The 24,298-nt window shown below is 41.7% G+C and overlaps 1 protein-coding gene across 1 annotated transcript; it reads left to right on the plus strand.

Moving 5' to 3' along the window:
• Positions 1–1,016: 1,016 nt before the first annotated feature.
• Positions 1,017–18,598, plus strand: ednraa (endothelin receptor type Aa). Its single transcript, XM_079499044.1, has 8 exons — positions 1,017–1,171; positions 2,812–3,374; positions 6,832–6,959; positions 10,213–10,411; positions 12,320–12,472; positions 13,015–13,148; positions 14,159–14,267; positions 16,112–18,598. Exons 2-8 carry the CDS (start codon positions 2,874–2,876, stop codon positions 16,247–16,249), a joined length of 1,362 nt encoding a protein of 453 aa, XP_079355170.1. The 5' UTR covers positions 1,017–1,171; positions 2,812–2,873; the 3' UTR covers positions 16,250–18,598.
• Positions 18,599–24,298: the final 5,700 nt, after the last annotated feature.

Consider the following 24,298-nt stretch of genomic DNA (forward strand, 5'->3'; position numbering starts at 1 on the left):
CATACACCTACAGTGCATTGTTAATGAATACATTAAAAGGTAGTTTATAAATGGTCCAATAGCCAGAGAGTAAAGTCTCTTTGATGTGAAATGAACACTGACAGGTTTACTATGTGGCTACACCGTGTGAATGTGTAGTTGCGTGTGTCGTGGCATTTATCTTGACCACCCACAGGGTTGTTAGTCTAGTAAAAAGTTAAAAACACACAAAGACTCAGTCTGTTGGCACAGACTTCCTATGCTCTGCCCCTGCCTTCCTTCTTAAATGTAAAGGCAGCAACAAGACATTGATTTCTGAGCATCTCCTTCCTTTTGTAGCTAATGTCTGTGGCCTTTAGTGTGAGGAAACAGTTGCATGTAATGTATACAAGACATACCGTAATATGACACAGACATAGAGACAGACAGGGAGAGGGAGGGATGAGGGATATAGAAAGGGAGAGAGAGAGAGAGAGAGAGAGAGAGGAAGAGGAAGAGAGAGAGAGAGATGGGGGGCGGCAGATTGGTGGGCTCCCTGATGCCACTGGCCCCTTGTGTGTGTTGTTGGTGTATGTGTGCGTGCGTGCGTGTATGCATGCGTGTGCTGCTGAGCCTCGGAGAAGAGTGTCAGCATGCGGTGCCTCTGAGAGAGAGAGGGGAGAGAGAGGGGGCTGATGTTTCCAAAGGGGGCCCAGGCAGTTACCAAAGGGAGGTGGAGATTTACTATCCCACCCAGTCAAAGTGCTCCACTGCTGCACATACACGCGCGTGCGCGCGCACAGTCGCACACGCGCGCGCACACACACACACACACACACACACACACACACACACACACACACACACACACACACACACACACACACACACACACACACACACACACACACACACACACACACACACACCTAGATGCACGGAAACTCACACAGATACACAAACATACACACTCACACACTACTTGAGCACACGCCCCCCACTCACGCACCACTTGCAAACTCTCCACAGGAAACTGTGAGCCATAATGCGAAGGCACCTCCGAGCAGACGGGTGCGCTGCTCAAACCAAGAGGGATACGCTGCGACTTTGATAGTGCGTTAATTACTCATGTGATGTGATACAGATGTCTGGGGGCTTCAGCCGAAAGTTCGCCTGACGCTTTCCAAGGGGCCAGGCAGACATTTTAGGAGCGGTAGGTGAAAACCAAGCATATTTATTATTTATGCCTATCAGTTTGCGTGCTGTCACGGATCCCAGCGGTGCGGTGCTGATGCTAAACTGTGATGCTACTTGAAGGGCTGGCTGCTAAATACTTTTTTGTGTACTCGATGACAGCCGGGACTTTGAACAGGAACAACTCTTGGCTATACGAGTTTGCCTGTGCTGTGATGTGATATGAGGAAAAGAACTCCAAACTATTCCTCTAGAGCTGACAGCCGCTACAAAACTTTTCTTTACCTGCCTTACTATGGAATGAAATTAGTCTCATTTCCACCTACACACACACACACACACACACACACACACACACACACACACACACACACACACACACACACACACACACACACACACACACACACACACACACAAATTAAAGTTGCTGTAAAATTATTCCTTGGTTAAAACACAAAGTTTATTGGGGAACGAAATCCAATTAGGAGAGAGAACCCCACAAAGACCATTTATCAGCTTGTGTTCCAGTTCCAATATTATCTGCTCATTTGCTTGTTTAATCACTTCCAATTTCACTTTTCTATCCTGTATGAGTTCTCTCTCCTAATTGGATTAAATTGGTATCACGGCCTGAACATTTATTTTCCCTTTACTAAAGAAAGAGCTAGAGAAATGTGAAGACCCCTGCTGCTGAACAAATACTCCACAGCATTGGGAATAGAGAGCAATATAACTAACAGTAGCTTTAAGTATTTTAATATCATTGCATTACACCATTTATTTGTTTATTTATTTGTTTATTTGGATCCCCATTAGCTACTACCTTAGTAGCAGCTACTCTTCCTGGGGTCCACACATAAAATACATTACAATCTCAAAAAGCAAGTGACATGAGATATTTCTTTAACTTATTTTTAAAATCTGATTTACTTGTTGCCTGTCTGATTTGTGATGGAAGACTATGCAGCTCTTTCATTGCTCTATATATTACTGTTCCATTCAAGAGCGGTGGTCAAAATGAAACATTGCAATGTAATTGATTTTGATTTTAATTCTAGACAGTATTGCACAAGTGAGTGCAGGACAGATGTAAACCGATTCCCTCTTGCTGAAGTGACTCTTTGTTTTGTAACCGCCAGTCTGAGCCTTTCTAAATCAGAAACAGGGGAATGTGTGCTGAGAAGACCGCTCGCAGACCAAAAGCCACGCTAAGGGGGGCACACTGTCCAAACAACCCCAAAAGAAAAAGAAAAAACTAAAAACACAAAGTCTGGCTCGGTCGTTAAAAACCCTTGTTAACTTCCAGGAATGATTGAGAGCAAACGGAGATGTCTGATGTACAATTATGTTGATGCCTACCTACCCCCTTACCTGACTGTAACCAGTCTTGGCATCTCCCATCTGTGCCCCCTTGGCAAAACCTTTTTGAAGTCTTAAGGAAGTTGTTAGACTTCCACAAAGCATTTGGAGAGGGGGGACAGCAGCACTGTCAAACTTTCTTCTAACTGACATAGTCAGGCTTAGCTAGTTTTCAAGCGGAGAAAATTATGCTAATACAGTTAGTGGGAATGCAAAACAGTGTTGATGTTGCTTTCTTATAGTTTGCTGAAGTCTGAAAACAACCTAATTTCCTTCTCTTTTTCTCTTACTCACCAGAGATATACTGGGGCATTGGTTGTTTCATTTTCACAGCCCTGTCAGTGAAATCAAAGTGTGGAATGTGTTCTATAATGGGCGCCCCAGTCGTACATGTGTTGCTGCTAATGGCCTGTATGGCAGCCAGCGGAATGTGTGAGATAAACGGCAACGAAACCGACGAGCAAGACTCCCTCTCGGGCTTTGTCCTCGACACCACCCTCCAGTTCCCCGGCTTCCACAGCACCAGCAGCCCTCCCTTCGGGACCCCGGGGGGGCCAGGGGGGGGTCCGGACACCAGCGCATTGGGGACAGGATCCGGGAATGGAAACGCTAGCATCGCAAGGAAGCCACTCCGACCTCCACCATGCCTCAACTCCACCTCCATCAAGGGCTACTTCAAATACATCAACACCGTCATTTCAATCCTAGTGTTTGTGGTGGGGCTGGTGGGCAATGCCACCCTGCTGAGGATTATATACCAGAACAAGTGCATGAGGAACGGGCCAAATGCGCTCATCGCCAGCCTGGCTCTGGGTGATCTCATGTACATCACCATTGATATACCCATCAATGTGTACAAGGTACAGTATGCTTACTCATAATAAAGAGATCAACTGATATACTTATTAATGTGCAAAGGTTATGGTGATTCATGCCACATCAACTGATTTACACAAAACATAATTAATTGTAGGCCTTTTACATGGGCCAGTCCTATACCATTTTCACCCAGGCATCCCGGTTTTGAGCATATAGGTTAAAGAAAATGTCCAAACATTTTAAAAGAATGTCAAGGTACATAATGTCAAAAGAATACAAAAATGTCTTGTAGATTGGTGATTTTCATCATTTTTCATACAATGAAGTACATTGATGGCCCCCATGGCAACACACTTGTCATATTGGGTTCCTAATGATTATATTATTGGGTTGAACATTCCAGTTTCTTTGCTGAAATGATGATGTGTACAGCAGTCATGGAGGAGATATAGCAAAACAAGTTGAACTACAAGAGAAGAGTGAGGAGTGAGTGTAAATAGATAATCAGTCAGACTACGTTATCGTCCTAGTGCAGGAAGAGTAGTGATGAGAGAAGCAGGGATTCTTATAGTCTCACACATACCAGTCACCTTGTTCCGACCTGAGACATTAGTCAATGGCTGTCTTATCTGGAGACTGTAATGAACATTGTACTCTACAAAGTACTCTGGAATTCAATCAGATGCTGATTGTAGTTATGATTATAGTGTTTTATATGTTTTCTGTATAGGTTTAGTACAGCTTAGTCTGCTTTATTGGTAGGCCTATTCAAATAATGTTAGCAAAGCATCCAGACAAAAGATAATCTATCTTAATTGAATCCCATGTCTTTATATGTAAAGCAAGCATGTTTTGAAACACATACATACACATACAATCAGAAATGGTATAATCATAAAATGAATTAGAAGGAAAAATGTTGGGAGTACGCACCGACCTCAAATTGGGTTCAATAATGGTGACTTGCAGCAATATCCTGGGAGACCAATTCAGGTAACTCAATATGTTAAGAACAATATGAAAGGCCCATCCATAGACAAAAAAACGAAAGAAAACAAAGCCACCTGTTAGCAATTACCAGTGATTGTTTCAGTCACGTTTGTTGTCACATGTGGTGACTTTCTAGACTCTAGTCCAACGTCACTCAGCATAATTATGTACAAATCCTTTCCTACATACAGTATACTTTAGCATGGGGCACAACATTTGTACTTTAGTTTAAAATTACTTTTTGCATCGTAAACTGCAGAGCAGAGCCCATTGTTGATGTCTTTCTTTGGGTTTGGCAGTGTATCCCATATTCATCAGCTATACTTGCACTACTACTAGTACACACACGCAGACTAAAAACAGCGATCTGGAGCCTCTCTCTTGCTCCTCTTAGCTCATGGGCCCATTCAAACAATAGGGGGACCAGGATGCCCTGTGAAGTGCTTCCTTTGGCCCCAACCCTGAGAATCTCTGGGACAACCCAAATAATGTATGTCTTTGTCCAACTCATGTTAGATCCTGTTCAGGGAAGTGTGCCAAGGCCACTGTAGGGGGGGGAAAAGTTTGAGCTGCATTACTTTGTTTCTTGAAGGAAGTTATATTAGCAGTTGTATTAGTGAATCTCATTTAGTTTTATTTACAGAGAAGCTACCGGCAAAATACAAATGGCACGTTTTGTAATCATTACTTGAGTCTTGACCATAGACCTGACTGTTTCACTGTATCAGACGATGCGCTCCAGATGGTGTAATGTTGATGGGCTGAACTCCCACTGACGTATACATGACGACCAGTGCTCTTTGATGTGGTTTCGACCAAGCTGCTGGGTTATAGCATTTAATAGCTGCTATAGATGGTCATCTCCCAGGCCATGTTCAACAAACAAAGCAATATAAATGTCTTCAATTTGCTCCCTAATCACAAATCACTTCGACTGACTAATGTCTTAATAGTGCCGGCAGTTTACTTAAGCAATAACTTGCAAGATAGAGTGCTTTATCATCGCTATTGGCACAGCTGTGCTGCGGCAAAGTTACCAAATATGGCAACATGAAAATCAGACATTCTAATAAATAAATAAAACAGTATAATAACTATCATTATAAGAATAATTTCTACAAGAAAGTAGTCCCTGACTGCCTGCAAAATCAAGGTTGTTGCTATCCCATACAACTGCATGGAAGCTCCTGCATATTGATAATAAACCTTTAAAGTAGTTGTGAAATGTGAATTTAATCAAAAAATATTGAGCAACAGAAACTTTGTTGGACTGTATCTATAGGCGAACTTTAGATAATTAATTTTACTCTTTTTATACCGAGACAATCATGGTGGCAAGACTAACTGTTTGGGAGAAGAAAACAATATTTTTATCCAAAATGAGTTAATAGTACAGGCAGACTCTTCACATACTAGAGCATGTCTGAAATAAATGTCGGAGCTGAAATCGATGTAAATATGAAATAAATGCTTAAACATGTAGCTAGTAATGTTCACAGAAGTGAACCTTTCAAGCCTGTTTTCTCAACTCGCTGTTTTCTGCAAGACATTATCCTATAAGCCATATCTCCAAAACTGGTGGGACAAACTGAACAACCAATATGTCAATTTGAAGCTATGATTCCCTGCTTTCATATGACATGAAAAAACGAAAATTAAAAAAAATTCAATGACTGACGGCCACGCTACACCAGGCTTTTCTCGCGTGTTTCTCGCGCGTTTTCTCCCGCGCGTGCGTTTAATTTAGGTCCAGTCCTATTTTAAAAAACGCACGCGCAGGCCGCGCGTTTAGGGTAAACGCGCGAGAAAAGCCTGGTGTAGCTTGGCCGTTAGCCTCGGTCAGAAATGGTCAGTTTTAGATTAGCCAGTATTGTTCTGTAAGCATTTTTCTTATCTGTGGAGTGATATACAAAGGCAGAATTCATAGCCATAGACATCAACCTAGTCTTGCGTGGCCAGACAATTGTGAGAGGCAACAGTCTGGCAACGCGAGAATATATCATCAACCGACAACCAATCACTGACCAAAATGTTTTATAACATTATTATTACCGGTATTATTATTATTAGAAGGAACATTCAAAGTAAAAGTAAGTAAAACAGGAAAAAGACTGAGGACATAAAAACAAATATATATGTATTTTTAACTTTTAAAGTGGAGATGTGGGGCCCTACCTTGTGCCACCCTTATTCCCAAACGTATGTACCATTTTTTACTATTTCGAAAAACATTTTAAAATAGTTTAACTCGCCGATCTACATCGACACGTTGGGAGCTTGTAGTTCGGTTATTTGAACTATTTTAAAATGTTTTTCAAAATAGTAAAAAATGGCAAATAAATTTAGAGATAAGGGGTAAGGTGTGGCACAAGATATAGCCTGTGGGCCGTGAACTTTTTTGATAGCTGATAATACAAATGTCGAACTGGCTAAGAAAGAAGGATATTATGAGTTTGCCCTTCCTCACAAAGTGTTAATCTGAGGTCTGTGTTGTTGTTCTCCCTCCAGCTCCTGGCCGCACGCTTTCCCTTTGACAGCAGCATGTTCGGCCTGGCTCTGTGCAAGATGATGCCTTTCCTGCAGAAAGCCTCTGTTGGCATCACCGTTCTCAACCTGTGTGCGCTCAGCGTCGACAGGTCAGTACGAACCCTAACTGTGCTTATATCTTGCATTGTCAGATAGCCAGCTGCCAATGTCTGAACCTCCTTATGCTATTATTACTGTTTATTAATACTGTAAATCTTGTGTGAAGGCCAGTAGTACAAGAAGTACTACTCAAATGCTTATAAAGCAGCAATACCACATTGATGTCTCTCCGGCTCTTTAATGAACACAAAATACATTTTCAGGGGGGTTGCCAATTTCAGCCAATCAGGAGAGAGTACCCATGTATCAGCTTAAATTTTATAGTGTTTCAGTTACATTTTGTTTGTGTCATCTCATCAGACATCAAATTTCACTTGTTTAGTATTAGTTTGTTCTCCTGATTGGATAGAATTTGTAGCTGACCTGCAAATGCATTTCTGTTTACTAAAGAGCTGGAGAGACTGGTAGACCTGTTACTGTATGATGCCTGTAAATTCAATAAATTAATCATCCGGCCATAATGCACAGTCCTACCAAATACTGTTGCATAAGTGTGTCCACTAAAATGTAAATGTTTATTCACAATTCTTTGATGGGTTCTTCCGTAGCTTGTTATTGTTTGCATTGTAGCTGCCTTTGTAAACAATAGATAGGTTACATTTAAGGGACACCCATCATGCTTTTGATGTGTGTTTAGTTGATTGTTATCACAGTCTATTCAAACAATAATATTTATGACAACCCATATGGACCCTTCTGTATGTTTTTGACTTTTTGTGCTCCTACAATTCCCATGATACACTTCATCGGCCAGTATTGGCCTGGCACTGGTTGCCATTAGATCAACCCGTTTCATATAGTTAAGGTTACTATTTGGCTTGGCTTTTAGTTTTCACATTCACAGATTTTACCTCAGTAACATCACATCATCACTGGAGTGAACTGCACACATTGTCTTTTTAGCCAGTGTTTTTAGTTTAGACAACATACTGTAGAGATAAATTGGGGGGAAATGTATACAGGCGCTTTGGCATGGGGGGGGGGGGGGGGGGGGGGGTGTCAGATCAACATATGGAATGAATTCTGTACTGGCCATATATGAAGCGTACACATATACAATAAAATATGTAGTCACATCTGTAATTAAAGTGTTCTATATGATGACAGCTTATACATAGCAAACAGGATAAGGAAAGCAACCATCAAACAGATGTACAGGGTTTGATGAGGTCAGATCATATGGTATGTCATAACAGGTCAGCTCCATATATGGAGATCTAAGGGTGGCAGTGGGGGCAGTGTCGAGTGTACAGGGTTTGATGAGGGCCCACGTAGGGCCGGGCATTAATTTTCGGGCCTGTAGGTGATGATCCAGTCTTCTCCATATATGGCTATCCCAGTATCCAGGGTTTGATGAGGTCAGTGTCGTGATCTTCATATATGGAGACGGCCATTCATGGAGTGTGTCAAGAGGCGTGATGGACTGATGGCCATATATGGTGGTGTGACGTGTCACGAGGCGTGATGGACTGACGGCCATATATGGTGACGGAGCGACGGACAGGTTTTGCAGTAACTTACAGTCGCAATAAACCTCAAACACAAATGCCAAGGCTTTTAAAGGCAGACACTGCAACCCCAAACTTGTCAAACACAAATACTGCTCGGTAAACCAGCTACACTGTGACTGCCATATTAAAACATGAACGATTCACCCCTGACTGAATTGTCCCAACTCATGTCCATGAAACTTGCCAAGCTGTTTGAAACTGTGCACGGGAGGGGATCATTGTCCACAGCTGAATTCAAACCAAATGTTTTTCTTCTAACTTAGTTCGATATGGATGTTAGACAAAAGACATGTGAAACAAAGGTTTCAGGTATGTTTTGGAAATGTGTTGTCATCTAGGGAATGTATAAGGTCATTACAAATGGAACACCCCTGTTGAGAAAGTAATTTTTATATGCCCGTTTTCTTTCCATTTGCTTTCCAGTTGCTCATACCAGACAATTTGTTTCAATTTAGAACTATAATGAAGAGCAGAACTCCAATGAATGACAGAACTGGCCATGAGAGACATTTTTATAATATTAATGCTAAAAAGGTAAAACAAAACAACACGAATATATAATGAAGGTGGATAGCTCTGGCCCCGTCTCATCTCACTGTATTCACAAAAAGACACAACTTTACAGATAACAGGCCTGTTCTGAATGGGATCCAAGGTTCAACAGAACAGATATCTTTAATGAGCCTGTACCAAGAGCATGTACCAAGAGAAAAATAAATGGAAAATCAAGATTTGCGATGGTGTACAGCTCCAAATGTGTTTTCAGGATACGATGCGGCTTGTCTTTATGTGTGCATTACCAGTGCTGTCTCTCCCTTCCCAATGTTGAAGGAAGAGAAGAAAAAAAGGTGGCTACATTACCACTTGGTAAAATATAGATGCCGCCATGTTGTTCAACAGAGAGATTCAAATGTGTCATGAAAAATATATTGTTTTTGCCATGAAAACTTGATGCCGGATTTTACTAAAACATTTCTACAAGTGGTTTCCATTAATGAAACAAACAAGCAAACAACTATTCAGAGCATGGGAAACATAAGCCAACAGAAAGGCAGGCACCTCTCTGCCAACATGGGCCAGTCTGTTTGGAGGCTTCACAAAAATATAAATATTAGATTCTGAAAATAAACAATTGATCATCTCCCGTCATTAAATCTTTAACGTTTTGATATTCTTTACTGACTGCACAGTTTGTTGCATTTGGTGCCTTGCCAATGCCATGCATAAACATAGTGAGTAAATGAATAAAAGTGGAACTATTAAATATAGTTCCACTGAAAAATAACTCAATTATTTACAAAATAGTGAAAATAGCAGTTCTACAAGCTCACAAGAGTTTGTAGATCGGAATTTTTTCCATTATAGTATACTATACAGTATAGGGCTTAACATATTACTTTCCTATTCTGCAGTAGAAGCAAATTAAGACATGAACTCTCGGCCAACTAATTGCCAGAACATAACTTGTAACTTCCCACATCTGTAGTGGGAGGTCTGCCGTGTGCTCTTTGACTCTTGTCATGTATTCATTGTGTTCTCATCCCGTTTTACTGAAGACAAAGACAAACAACCACACGTGCACAATACAGTTTTTTGCTCACCCCTTCTCGACTCATTTCCTCTCCTCTTCTCTCATTTCCTCCCCTCTGCTCCCATCTCTTCATCTGTACTCTGTACTCTGTGTGTGTGTGTGTGTGTGTGTGTGTGTGTGTGTGTGTGTGTGTTGTCGCAGGTATCGTGCTGTAGCGTCATGGAGTCGTGTGCAGGGTGTGGGCGTTCCTCTGCTGACGGCCATAGAGATTATCTCCATCTGGGTGCTGTCACTCATCCTGGCAGTGCCTGAAGCCATTGGCTTCGACATGGTCACCTTCAACTACCGCAATGAGACCATACGCACCTGCATGCTCAACCCAAAGACACAATTCATGATGGTATGCTATACTATTTGTCTCATGCAATGTTTTGCTTTGTTCTTGGAGGCGGAATTAACTCTCTGCCATACCATTCATTGTGTTGATAAATGCAGGCGAAGCGCTGTTGAACATGGCCAACAAGAGACAAACTATGGCTGGGTATTTAGATAATGAATGAGCCCACCATTCGATACGGTTTCTGAAAGTGATAGTGTTGGTTTAGTATTCATCTTGAAGTAATATTAGGTTGGACATGCTGTGTGACTTTGCATACTTGAACAGTATTTAACCATTGACAGTAGCAGTCCATATTTAATGTGTTACAATAGTAAACAGAAATATCCTTACATAAGGGTCCATTTCCATATTCTAACCATTAAATTAACACTAGGGATTTGTATAAATCTTAACTTTGGCATATCATACCAATTTCCATCAACTGCAACATTTACTGCTTGAGAAATGCTATCAACACATTGCTAATGAAACAGTCCAATAAAATATTGTCAACATTGCCAGACTAAACATCTTGAAAACTGAATGAGGAAAGAAACTGTCCTACCTACTCTCTCCCTTTGAGGAAATCTGGAGATTGCTGCCTTTGATTTCTCATGATTGGAGGGCGTAATTGATCACAGGCCACATGTGCAATTACGAAGGGTTGATGTATGGTGGCCTCGAGCTGGGCCACATGTGTGTTGTGTGTATCCATTGTGTGTGTGTGTGGGGGGGGGGGGGGGGGGGTGTGGGGGGGGGGGGGGTGATGAGCTATTACAGGGAACAGGGAACAACAGAACAATGCTGAGGTCTGGACCATGTGATTTCTCTTACAGTTGATGAGGCATGATTTGAACACAGCTGTTTACTGTTTATCAGGAAATTAAACAGTACACGGCATGCTGCCTTCTGAGAAGAATTCCTTGGAAAAATTCATGACCTTGTACTCAATGCACAATACACTCTAAGACAGGGGTGCCCAAAAGGTAGTTTGCGATCTACCAGTAGATCACAAAGGCTGTGCATGTAGATCACATGACATGCCCCTAAAGAGTATTTAATTTAAATATATTGAAGAAAAAAAACGATAAAAAAAAAAAAACATTTCTCCCTCTCTATTTCCCATTCCAAGTGCATTTGTTTCATACTGTACAGAATGTAACACGAACTCTACTATTCCGAAGCCCCCTCAGGTACATATTTAAACTATTTTCAGCAATGGTATAATAATTAGTGGGTAGATCTTGCCGAGCTGGTCATTTTGAAAGTAGCTCTCAAGTCAAAAAGTGTGGGCACCCCTGCTCTAAGACAAAGATATAATAAGGTTGCCTTAGATGCACTTACAGTATCATGCAGAGAATATAAAGAGGTCCATTTGTGTATAAATGATTTGGGATTGTATTCATGTAGCACATTTGAAAATAAATAATTTTAGGAATTTAAGTGCATATGCGAATATGAATCAGAAATGACACATATGTACCTTTTCACCTTTATGTGAATCATTTGTGAGCTCGACACAGGAGACAGCTGAAGTCTGTGCCAAGGCCATTTAGAAAGCCGTACATCTACTACAGTACCCATACAGTACCCGTGATACGTACATCTACTACAGTACCCATACAGTACCCGTGATACGTACATCTACTACAGTACCCATACAGTACCCGTGATACGTACATCTACTACAGTACCCATACAGTACCCGTGATACGTACATCTACTACAGTACCCATACAGTACCCGCGCCGATCTTTGGGCCAATCACAAGAGCAAAACTACTGATGTTTGCAGCCGCGTAGCATAGCCGCAGCGCCATGTTCATCGTTTATGATACTGTAGTATCATAAACTCTGATTTTAAGCTTTGTGGATTTGGAAATGGAATAATGGATAATATTTCGAATGGTGTGTGGCTGTCTCCCTGCAGTATTATAGAGACGTGAAGGACTGGTGGTTGTTTGGCTTCTACTTCTGCGTTCCACTGGCCTGCACAGCTGTCTTCTACACTCTGATGACCTGCGAGATGCTCAACCATCGGAACGGCAGCCTCCGCATCGCACTCAGCGAGCACCTCAAACAGGTCAGCCGAGACTCTCTGTCGCAGAATGAACAGAACGACTGGTTCAACTACATGAACACTCACTAGCGTCACTATTCTGGGATGTAGAGATGCAGTGCAGAGGGAATAGGGCTAGTATAGAGCCCTGGTGGACCCCAGTCAACAAACTATTAAGCCAGAACAGTGGTCACTGGTGGTTACCACTCTGGAGGTGAGGGACAGGCCACCATGTTGATGGAGTGGACATTAATAAGAGATTGTGATGCCAGTGCCTCTTCCTCCCTAAGAGATCAACCAAAAGGTCAGATTTCTGTGCAGGTGGGCTGTGGGGGAAGGGTGTTGTTAATATCAAATCTCTGTTTTGTTATCACTCTTCCAACATGTCCCTATGGTAACAGCCAGACACTTTACAGTTTTCTGCTGCTATTAATATTACATGTGTCTGCATCAACTCTCTAATGGCTGTGTGCGTGTGTGTGTGTGTGTGTGTGTGTGTGTGTGTGTGTGTGCGTGCGTGCGTGCGTGCGTGCGTGCGTGTTATGTTGTACTGTGTCTGAATGCAGAGGAGAGAAGTAGCCAAGGCGGTATTTTGCCTTGTCCTCATCTTCGCCCTATGCTGGTTCCCGCTGCACCTCAGCCGAATCCTGAAGAAGATGGTTTACTATCAGAACGATGTGGGCCGCTGTGACCTCCTGAGGTGAGTTGAAGAAGATGGTTTACTATCAGAACGATGTGGGCCGCTGTGACCTCCTGAGGTGAGTTGAAGAAGATGGTTTACTATCAGAACGATGTGGGCCGCTGTGACCTCCTGAGGTGAGTCGTCTTGACCTCCATTTGAATCTGCCATCATCTCCCATAATGCCTTGCAACAGTAGTCTCCATAACTGAATCACGTTTAGAGTTGGATATATTGTTGTAGAATGATATATATAGATTTCTTTATAACCAGTCCCCTGCTTCCTTTCTCCTAAATATCTTTGCAGAAAATTGCCGATCTATAAGCCGATTTACACCTCACAACTTGTGAGCTTGTAGATCGGCTATTTTCGGCAAAGATATTTAGTGAGTCACAACGCATTGTGTTGAGACGCTATGTATTTTTGTTCAACGCTCACCCCAGAATAGGGTGCAAACCGAGTTCATGCGGTTAATGCATGATTGTGTAATTGCCAAAAGAAAGAAATAGCAATTGGAGGTAGTCACTAGTCAGAGGCAGTACAGTATTTTTCCTTATTTGGCTGGAACAGAGCTGGACCTATAAACCATTATCTGGGCAACAAAATGATGACACACTAGCAGTTTACAGGTAGTAAGTCCTCCAGACAGACACACTGCTGGAGTGACTCAAAGTTCTATTTACATTCACCCTTAATTTTATGTATTTAGCTGGTGCTCTTACAGTATCTAGAGTGACTGAACAGCAGACTCAATAGACAAAAAACACCAATAGCAAAGAGGCCAAGCGTCACAGAAATACACAGGGTCTGGTCTGCTGCCCGGGTGCCCACCACCGCAGCACGTGATGTTCAAATCCTCTACAGTGCTTCTGGCTTGAACAGGCGCTTGGAAAGCTCCCTCGTGCCGAAAGTATTAACTCTCACAGACCGGCGATGATCAGTCAAATGAAACAGGGTTTCAAAAGGGCCTTGAAATGAAGTTATGCTGTTATAGGTAATTCATGGTTGATTCTTCGTCCCGGGATTTTAGCTTCCTGTTGGTCTTGGATTATCTCAGCATCAACCTGGCTACAGTCAACTCCTGCATCAACCCAATCATCCTCTACTTCGTCAGCAAGAAGTTTAAGAACTGTTTCAAGGTAAAGAATATGATGTTTGTCAATGCAGAGAGAAGACACACTCACCCTTTCTTTTCGCACGCACGCACGCACGCACGCACGCACGCACGCACGCACGCACGCACGCACGCACGCACGCACGCACGCTCTTCCATGGTCATCCACCCCCAAGTTGTTTTTTTATTACCATTCTTTTGGAATAAAACAAAGCTGCACCCTTGCACGCACCCACCCAACCACTCACACAAACAAACACGTTCACAAAGCCACTAGTTTAGTCTGGCAGGTTAAAGACACAGACATTATGCACGCACGCACGCACGCACGCACGCACGCACGCACGCACGCACGCACGCACGCACACACACTCTCAATTGTCATACAGTCTTCAAAGTGCAGTTTCACCTTTTTCCGCTCTCTTGCACGCACAGACACACACTTCCAGACACTTGAGTAGTACAGGTAAAATATTTCATACAAAAATCCATCCACCACCCCAGGTTTGTTTACTTTTTGATGACTTTCCATGTGGTCGATTTGGTTGGAATTACAAAACAGAACAAAAACAAAAGCAAAAAAACGAAATACTGGCCTCTAGCTTAGTCAGCCAGTAAAACAAACAGTGCAGTCAACTCCGTGCCCACGAGGCCCAGGCAAGCGGCCGGTGGTGATGACATTCCATGAGGAAACTGTAAAGCAGCCTGTTGATTTATGTGCTCATTCTGTGGTCTGAGGTCACATACTGAACATGCCTGTCAGACTGAACCTGGGCTGGAGATAAGCCATGCCCCAGAGAGAGAGAGACGCACGCACGTCTCTCGCTTGCTCGCTCGCGCACGCGCACACGCACACGCACACACACACACACACACACACACACACACACACACACACACACACAATTTACAATTTAGGCATTTAGCAGACGCTCTTAATCCAGAGCGATTTACATTAAGCAAGAACAAAAAGCATGGGAATACATCACATATGTAAAATGCGCACACAATGCGCGCACAAAATGCGCGCGCACACACACACACACACACACACACACACACACACACACACACACACACACACACACACACACACACACACACACACACACACACACACACACACACACACACACACACACACACACACACACACACACACACAGTATGACAGCAGTTGCCAATATCGCAATACAGGGCTTTGTCTGGGTTGACACACATGTAATGTGATAATAAGTACACTGACATATGGACTATAAGTCCTCACATATAGTGCAACAGTCAGACTGCACTTGACAACACATATTTTACAATGTCTTATTCAGCCAGCTTCATGTTGGACAATACAGCAGATAATGATGAAGATGAAGACAAAAGTATGAAAAGATTATCTTATAGCTAGTTTTCTAACTAACATGAAATTTATGAATGAAATTAATTCAACTTGGTAGGAATTATAGGCTGCTCCAAAGAGATATTAACTAATGGGTCAAAAGGGGTCCGAAGTAAAGGTCACACTTACAATCAAGGTCAAGGTCAAAATGGAAATGATCAGTAAGATCTAAGATGCCCTGAAGAGATGATAACATGTTAAAATTTCAAAGGTCATTCATATTCCCTTGTACAATCTGTTACCTCACACCAAATCTGACATTGGGCGACCTCTGGTTAGAGGCCCTCAGTAAGTAGACAGTTGGATATAGAGCAATTTACTATTACTCAAAGGTCAAGGTCACAATCACGGTCAAGGTCAACATGACAATTTGTCATATATATCAGAGTAATGTAGAACAACAGGTATTGGTGAAGTCAGGGTTTGCACCTACATGTGCATTTTTTTAATTCACTTTTCCCCCTTCTTCTCTCCAGACTTGTCTTTGCTGCTGGTGTTACTCAGACAACCAGGTGACCAGTATCGGCCAGATGAACGGTACCAGTATCCAGTGCAAAAGCCCTGAGCCAAACAACCTTAACACGGACCGCAGCCTCCGAAAGGACAGCGACTGACCCACCCATCACAAACTCCTGGACCCAACTCCCTATAGACTGCAAGCTGTTATTTATACCCAACCAGCTGTTATAAAACACAACAGGATCCATCACTGCTCAACACGACAACAAAAAAATATATGAATATATTTGATTCCGACACTAAAGCGTGTGTGTGCTCAGCACCACTGGAAGCATGTGAGCGTGGAGGGGCTGAACGAGGAAGTGGACTTAATAGACTAAGACAATGGATTTGATGATGTACAGTGCTATTTGCAGCCTCTCCGCGGGGCTGCACTTCCCAGACTCGGGCTTAAACGTCTATTCCCATGGCCAAGTAGAGTGACGGTAGAACCGTGAGAGAAGAGGAAGGAGAGGAGGGTGAGATGGGAGGGGGCTTTTGCAGGATGCAGCTGAACGGTGCCTATAAATTACCACCAATCAGTAGCCAAGGCGAGCGTGCTATTCACATAAAGGGCAGCACGACTGGGGCTGGAGACAAAGGTGCAGGAAGGAAAGGCAGGCCGCCTGCTGTCAGAGGGGATGATGGGAGAGGAGAGCGCACACACTGTCCCCCACAGACTGCATGCTGTTAACTCAAGCAGCTTCTAAATCTCTGTCACGTACTGTACACATTTGCCATTGTGCTGTGTATTATTCGTACAAATAATTCATTGAGCTAGTCTCAGTACATATAACTAGATGAGTCTTTTAAAAATTAACCACTTAAACCCTCTACACTCATTCTTAATTGATGGGGGTTGGCCCTTTACTTGGTCCGATCTTTTTTTATAACCAATGTTATTATACATGTTATTTTCAAGGTTTCAAGTGGTTACATTTGCCAGATAGCAGTGTGTGTGTGTACTTGTGCGTGCATTGCATGCATGCGTACGTGTGTGTGTGCTCATGCACGTGTGCATGCATGCTTATTACTTGCTTCACCTGGATGACTAAGCAGTCTGATCAAAGTTTCTTTATTCATTTTTCAAGTCACATGAGTCAAAAATAGCATACAAATTTGTTGTAACTTTTTTTTTACCCCTCCCTCCCCCCAGAGTTCCCGCTCTGAAAGAGCCACAACCCCGGTATCTTGTACCATTAACAATGAAATAAAAGGCACATACAAATACCTAACCCTATATACATATTCAAAAATAGAAGAAATTAATCAAATAGTAGACACAATATGCAAACAAATAATAATAATAATAACAATAACAAAATGTAAAAATAAAATAAAATAAAAACAATTACAGTAGGGTCAATGTAATGAGTTAAGGATTGTTGATGTCAGCCGCGTTCATCCTCTCAACATATGTTAAAAAAGGTTGCCAAATGGTGTAACATTTTAAAGCATCAGCATACCCTCTTGTGGAGTAGCGAATCTTCTCCAATTTCAAATGATGTAAAACATCATTAACCCAAGATTTAAAGGTTGGTGGTAAGGATGACTAAGCAGTCTAACTCATGCTTTACTGGTTTTAATTAAAAGGTAAAAAACTACAGAACTACTTTTCCATATCAGTACATGCCCAGACATTCAGTACAGTATCAAACAAAAGATAACAACAAATATGTTATTATCAGCCTCAATATAAATAGCCTCTCTACCATAAATACAAAGGAAGGAACTGGTTCCTTCGTACAACACTGTGAATTTTACAAGACCCACAAAATCATCTGTCATATAGAGTTGGTTGAAAACTGCTTCTATGTATAATGTACATTATGTACACACTATCATATCCACATTTTTAAAGGTGTACTATTTTGTAGTATTGTATACTGCCTGTAATTGTGTGATGCCTAAGGTAGGAGCTCTTGTTTGGAGTAAAGAGCCTGCTAATGAGGAAATTGTATCAGTTACCAAATGACTACGCTGCCTTTCCTTATACATTTGATATGTGAATAGTGAATACATGTAATACAATATGTGTGTGTGTGCGCACGCACATGTGGGGTTTGTGTGTTTGTATGTACATGGATGTATGCGTATGAACTTGAATACATGTGTGTGCTACATGTGAGTGTATTTGTATATGTACAGACGTGTATGAGTATGTGTGTGCACCTAACGTGCGTGCTTGCGTGTGTGTGTAGGTGCCTTCTGTGTATATGTATTTGCACTTCTTTTAGGACGAAGTGTTTTGCACAACATACTGTACAGCAGCCTATAGTACAAGAGTGGGCTTTTGTATGATTTCAAATGGCCTGTATCCAAATATAATTTTACCACTATTCCTTGATTTGATTCATTATACTGTGTGTGTATCAAACTTTACCCATATCTGTCTCTCATTGATTTTATACATTACTCTCATTGTTAATGCTGCTGCTTATAATAAATAAATAACACCATCTCGACCTGAAGTACCAGTGTGCTTCATTTCGCTACAATACTAATATCAAGGAGATGAAAAGCCCTCCACCCTGTTTCTTATCTGGGTCTGTGGGAAAGGGGTGTCTGGGAGTGATTTGAAGTGCACTGTGACCTGCTTGGCAACGGAGCCCCGGGGGTTGCGAATGTCAGTGGAAAGGATGTGAACAGCTTGAACAGACTAGTGGGAATGCAGAGCTCCAAATACAACAGTCGCATATTGCCTGCACTGCCAAAAGAGGGGGATTCGGGAAATTCAGGAATTTTGTCAAAAGTGGTGTGTGACAAAGAACTGTGACAGAAAGTAAATTATAAGTAATCAAGGCAGTCTAAAAACAATGTGGCCTCCCTGAGAAATCTGTAGCTATGGATAGCAAGTTGTGATACACATACAGGGTTTATGATTCATTATAATAATAAAAACAGACACATGAATTAAGCTTTACTATGTAACTACACCCATCATTGGTATCTTAATGCAGTTAGTGTGTGCTCCCTGTATTACAATAACTATATACTGTAGCCTACTGTACGACACCCTCATCTCTGACTGATGACTGCTAACATACATGAACTGCATTCATATTCATATGTCTTGTTTGCAGCCAAGAAGCCAGATAAAATGTGTTATCTTATTAACTACACAGTTTAACTCCAGGATAAACACAGGGCAATAGTAGACACAGATGCATTAGCTTGTTATTGGTTTTGGTGAGTCGTTGATATGTCTGATGTCATCATGAAAAGGCTCCATATTGGCTTAAGAAAACAGCAGTAATATCACTTACAGAAAGACTGGAGAAACATAGAATTCCTCTCGCATACAGTATGAGTCTATGACTATCTGCCGAGAGGTAACATGTCCTGGTTTTATCAGACAAATAAAACAAGAACAGAGATGGAAGAGAAGAGAGAGGAGAACAAGACACAGCAGGAGAGATGGATAGAGATATGATGATAGTAACAGATTTGTGTGAGACAGCAAGGGTGAGGGAGGAGATTCATAGAAATACAGAGATGAAAACAATATAGAAATTAAAGATTGAAACTTAGATTAACAGATACACAGAGAAAGAGTGAGTGAGTGAGTGAGTGAGTGAGTGAGTGAGTGAGTGAGTGCGTGCGTGCGTGCGTGCGTGTGTGCGTTAAGGGAGAGGCAGGATGGTTTTAGCTCTGTGGAATTTGGTGGGAACCTAGTTACTGGCCAGCAGTCAATTTGAGTGAAACTCTAAAAACAAATAACAGACATCCTCAAAGGGCCAAAGTGCTTCTCCATGTAGAACGTATATAGAATATAGTGATTTGTGCCCAGACTCTTTTAGTGCTGCTAAATATGTTGTTGAGCAGTTCAGACAATGAAGGGCCTACAATACAACATAGAGAAAAGGAAAACGCATTTCACTTCATTCAACTGAGATTAAACACTTGCTCTTGGCTGCCATGATTCATTCTCAAGAAGATGCTTACAGCACAATAACATTGTCGAGCCCTGTCCATTACCTAGGCTAGATGGATGGTAAGCGGTCGATAATGAGGTCGATAATGAGGAATTGGTTGATGGATGATACGCAGCAAGCTAAGATAATGGACTGAATAACACATTTGAAGGCAGCTTGAAGCATTTGACCTCAATCAAATGGGTTATGTATATATGTAACCGTGTAGATTATTTGCATTTTTACGACATGGTGACTAAAATCTCCAGTCCAGTCAGATATTGCAATTTTGGAAAAAATGACATAAAACCGTGTGGTGACAATCAGAGAAATTATAATTTACTCATACAACCCTGGCCTCCACATAACTTCACTCTTGTCATTTCAACCCAGCTCAATATAACTATAAACCTCTCACATAAAACGTTTTTCACAATACAAATTAAAGTTTAAGGGATCTATAGCACGTCCCACTGGGAGGAGACCCTGCCAAGGCACAGTTGGAGGAAACACATCGAATCAATGGCCTTGGAACGAGGAAGTCACTTATGTTGCTCTGGAGAGGGAAGTCTGGAGCTCTCTGGTGGAGCTGTTGCCCCCGCAACCCGACTACAGATAAGCAGTTGAAGATGGATGGATGGATCTATAGACATAATTTAAAGAAGATTTGAAGGATGTTGGTTCCTTTGTTTGTGTCTCTAAGGTGCTACTGCCAACGCACATACACTGTTTTGTCTGCCTGTAAAGTATGTCTTTTGTAAAGTAAGTAACTGTACGTGAACATTTTTAAAAACCAATACAAATATTAAAATACACTGAGGTAATGGTTCAACACTGTCCAAGTAACGCTACCTCATGCTATGTAAGTTAGATAAGCTCTAGCTAGGCTTAAGTCTGATAATTCCTTACAGGCAACCGGTCTAAATAGTACTGGAACAAATGCACATTTAGTCTCTAATAAGAAATGCTTCACACATGCAGTTATTGCACTTTTTTCAATGGGAAAACTATGGTCTGGTTTATGTTAGTGCTACAAACAAACATCTTCTCAGGGTACACTATTCGAGCAAGTGTGTAGATTATCTCAGAGCCACACAGTCTCCAGACATATCTGTCTTCAGGGACCGGGTCCAAAAAAAGAAGACAGAAAACAGGGTGAAATATGATCCATCCTCCTGATGGGAAATATTATGGGTTCAGTGATAATTTGGATGTTACACAGCATCTGATAAAGACTTTTTTGAGTGGTCATTGAACTTTTGCAGAGCTAGTGTCACTTTAAGAATGAGACACATTTCTCAAACCAAAGTGCAAACTAGTCATGATGATGTTATGAGGAGAGCAAGAGACCATTAGCGACAGGTCCATTTGCGTCCCAGCATATAGTTAAACAAACACTTAAGTATGGCAGTAAATCCTAAGCCTTGTATTTAATGGCTGTGTACTGTATGCAAACAATGAACTGACATTGGAGTGCTGCTTCTGCTTTGGAAATGGTACTAGTCCTGTACAGTACAGTTCTTTACAGTATTGTTACTGTTCAGGAACAGCTTAATTGAAGAGAAGAGAACATTCTCTGTGAATTTGAACATGTCTTAACACCTAGGCCTGTGACACACATTCTAAGATTCATAAATTATCAGTGAATAATTGCAGTCTTGTGTATTCCCCAGATAATGAGGTGCACTTTGGCTAATAAAGTAGCTCTTGTTGCTACTCAGGATTCAGACAGTATGGGCCCTATTATGCGTGTCTTAAGTACCAGGTCTTATTCCTTAACTTAAGACCTGGAGGCGTGATCAATGCCATTTGGCTATTCTGAGTGGCCAAATGGCATTGACCACGCCTCCAGGTCTTAAGTTAAGGAATAAGACCTGGTACTTAAGACACGCATAATAGGGCCCTATGTCTCCTCCTGTGCTGCCCATCGACTTACACATACAGTACTTACACACTAAGATCTGTTCACTTCAGCTTCATCCCTTACATAGAGCTTCTCCATGTGATGCATGGGGGCTATGATTAAATTGCATATGCTGAATGCTATATTGCTCATGCTCACAAATGTTTTGGGGTTTGATCAGGCAGAGAGCATATGTTAATATCTACCCTGCCCGTGCATGGCAGCACTCCATGTGCCATTTTGCACGGTAATCCCTCCAAGCTATCCACCATGCCACTCGCCTTGTGCGACTGTGCAAAGGACCATTTCTAATTCATAAAAGCCAAAAGGAGGGATTCAAAATTCATGAACAATCTGTCCTGCAACGTACAGCCAGTGATTTCTGTGACTGTGGGGCAGTGGAGACATGGTGCAATAGAAAGGAAAGTTCTGCCTCCCCTCATTTTATAGAAACACGCAAGACACAATTAACCCACACACAAGTAAATACTGAAATCAAATCAAAATAAAGAAAATAAAGAAGTGGTGATGATTGCTTTGTTTTTCAGGCCAGTGTGTGTGTGTGTGTGTGTGTGTGTGTGTGTGTCTGTACATCAGGTCCCTAGTGCTCACTGCTCACTGGCATGGACGTCACCATGGACGCCTGTAATCTTTGTCAGTTATGTGTTTGACGAGAATCTTGGTTTGACATATTGCTAGAGTAAAGGCAGACCTCAAATGACGCAAACCAGAGCTGTACTGTCAACTCTAATGTCAAGTCATGTAATGTAGTGACGTTACATCTGCAATTCCGGGCACATTAAAAGAAGAAAACTTTGAACTTACTGCATGAGGGAATAGTCTTGAGTTGAGAGCGCTGGTATTCTCACAGTGGAGTTTGAATGAGCTTAAAATGATGAAGAAAATACAGAAATGTATTATTTAATGTAAAAGTTTTCACTTGTCTTTTAAATGTATAAAGTAATGCCACACTGATACTGTGTTGATTTAGGTAGCACAAGTAGCAATAATGGATACATTAATGACACAAAGCAAACAAAATGTACCACCGCAAAGTCAGTCTCACATTGTACTTTAAACTTGGTCTTATAATATCTTTATAGTGTTTGTTATAGAAATCCTTCATAGTGATCCCAGTTACTGCAAAATGCATTGCAAATGTTCTGAATCATATTCATTTGATTGGACTTAACTTTGTATTGGACTAGTTCTTTTTTTTCCATTCCTTTACTAAATTAAATACATTTAGGGCTTTTTGTAAAAAGTTGTGATATGTTATGTCCGTCAGAATTAATTTAGTAAGCCTAACTAAACTGATGAAGATCTAATAGACAGAAATGTTGGTAATGTAAATTCAATTCCAATAAACTCTTGCATTCGAAATCTGTTTCTGCGTTTGGGCCCCCGCTTAGTCTACTAACACACCTGTCACCTTTGTAGGTGTGCAAGTACTTTGATTGATTGATTTAATAGTTTATTAGACAGAAATGTAAAAACTGCTAACAGAGTACAGTTACTACAGTCAAACACTTTGTTTAAGAGGGATCTTGTTTCCATTTAGGCCCTACGCAATCAATTCATAGACATGAAAAATAACAAAATTCAATATCACAGAAAATAACTAAAAATGCACTCTGTCGAGGTGCCAACTTGCACGTTGCACACAAGTAGGCCATACATGGTCTACTTGTGCGCAAGCAGAGAACACAAGTACTGCCGACCTCTACGAACTTACAATCAGCCCCTCTATAAAATATATATACCCACCTTGAAGCACCTTAGTTATGTCACCGTCAACAGCCAATAAGGGACCACCATTCTTACCGACATACATACAATCATACATACATACCGTATAGGCGTATACATACATACGTTACCTTTTACCCACCCAACATTGAAACATATGTTGATTACGTCACCATCAACAGCCAATTATAACCACGCATACCATGCGTACCACTTTTGATCCAGCCGACCACAGTAATAAAACACTATATGTACAGAGCTATCCTACTATAAATGCGCCACGTCTCTGTGTGTCTGCGTGCGTGTGTGTGTGTGTACGGTTGTAATGCACGTAACTCGAGAACCGGTTTCCCCACCGACATCAAATTCAACACACGCATTCCACAGGGAGTGCAGTGCCCGGCCTCGAGTCGGTCGAACCCACGGTTCTCCAGAACCACCACAAAAGGCTCTGGTCAGGCTCTGCCAGTGGGCCTAATCAGCCTAAATCCCCTCACCTGTGCAATTTCCAGCCTCTGCCTCAGCCAATTCAGCCCACACCTGAGAATTGATTACTTAACCAGTCCACTTTTCACAGTCAGTCAGTTTTCCCTCTTCAG

The sequence above is a fragment of the Electrona antarctica genome (assembly GCF_951216825.1).
Source record: "Electrona antarctica genome assembly, chromosome: 4".
Lineage (NCBI taxonomy): Eukaryota > Metazoa > Chordata > Actinopteri > Myctophiformes > Myctophidae > Electrona > Electrona antarctica.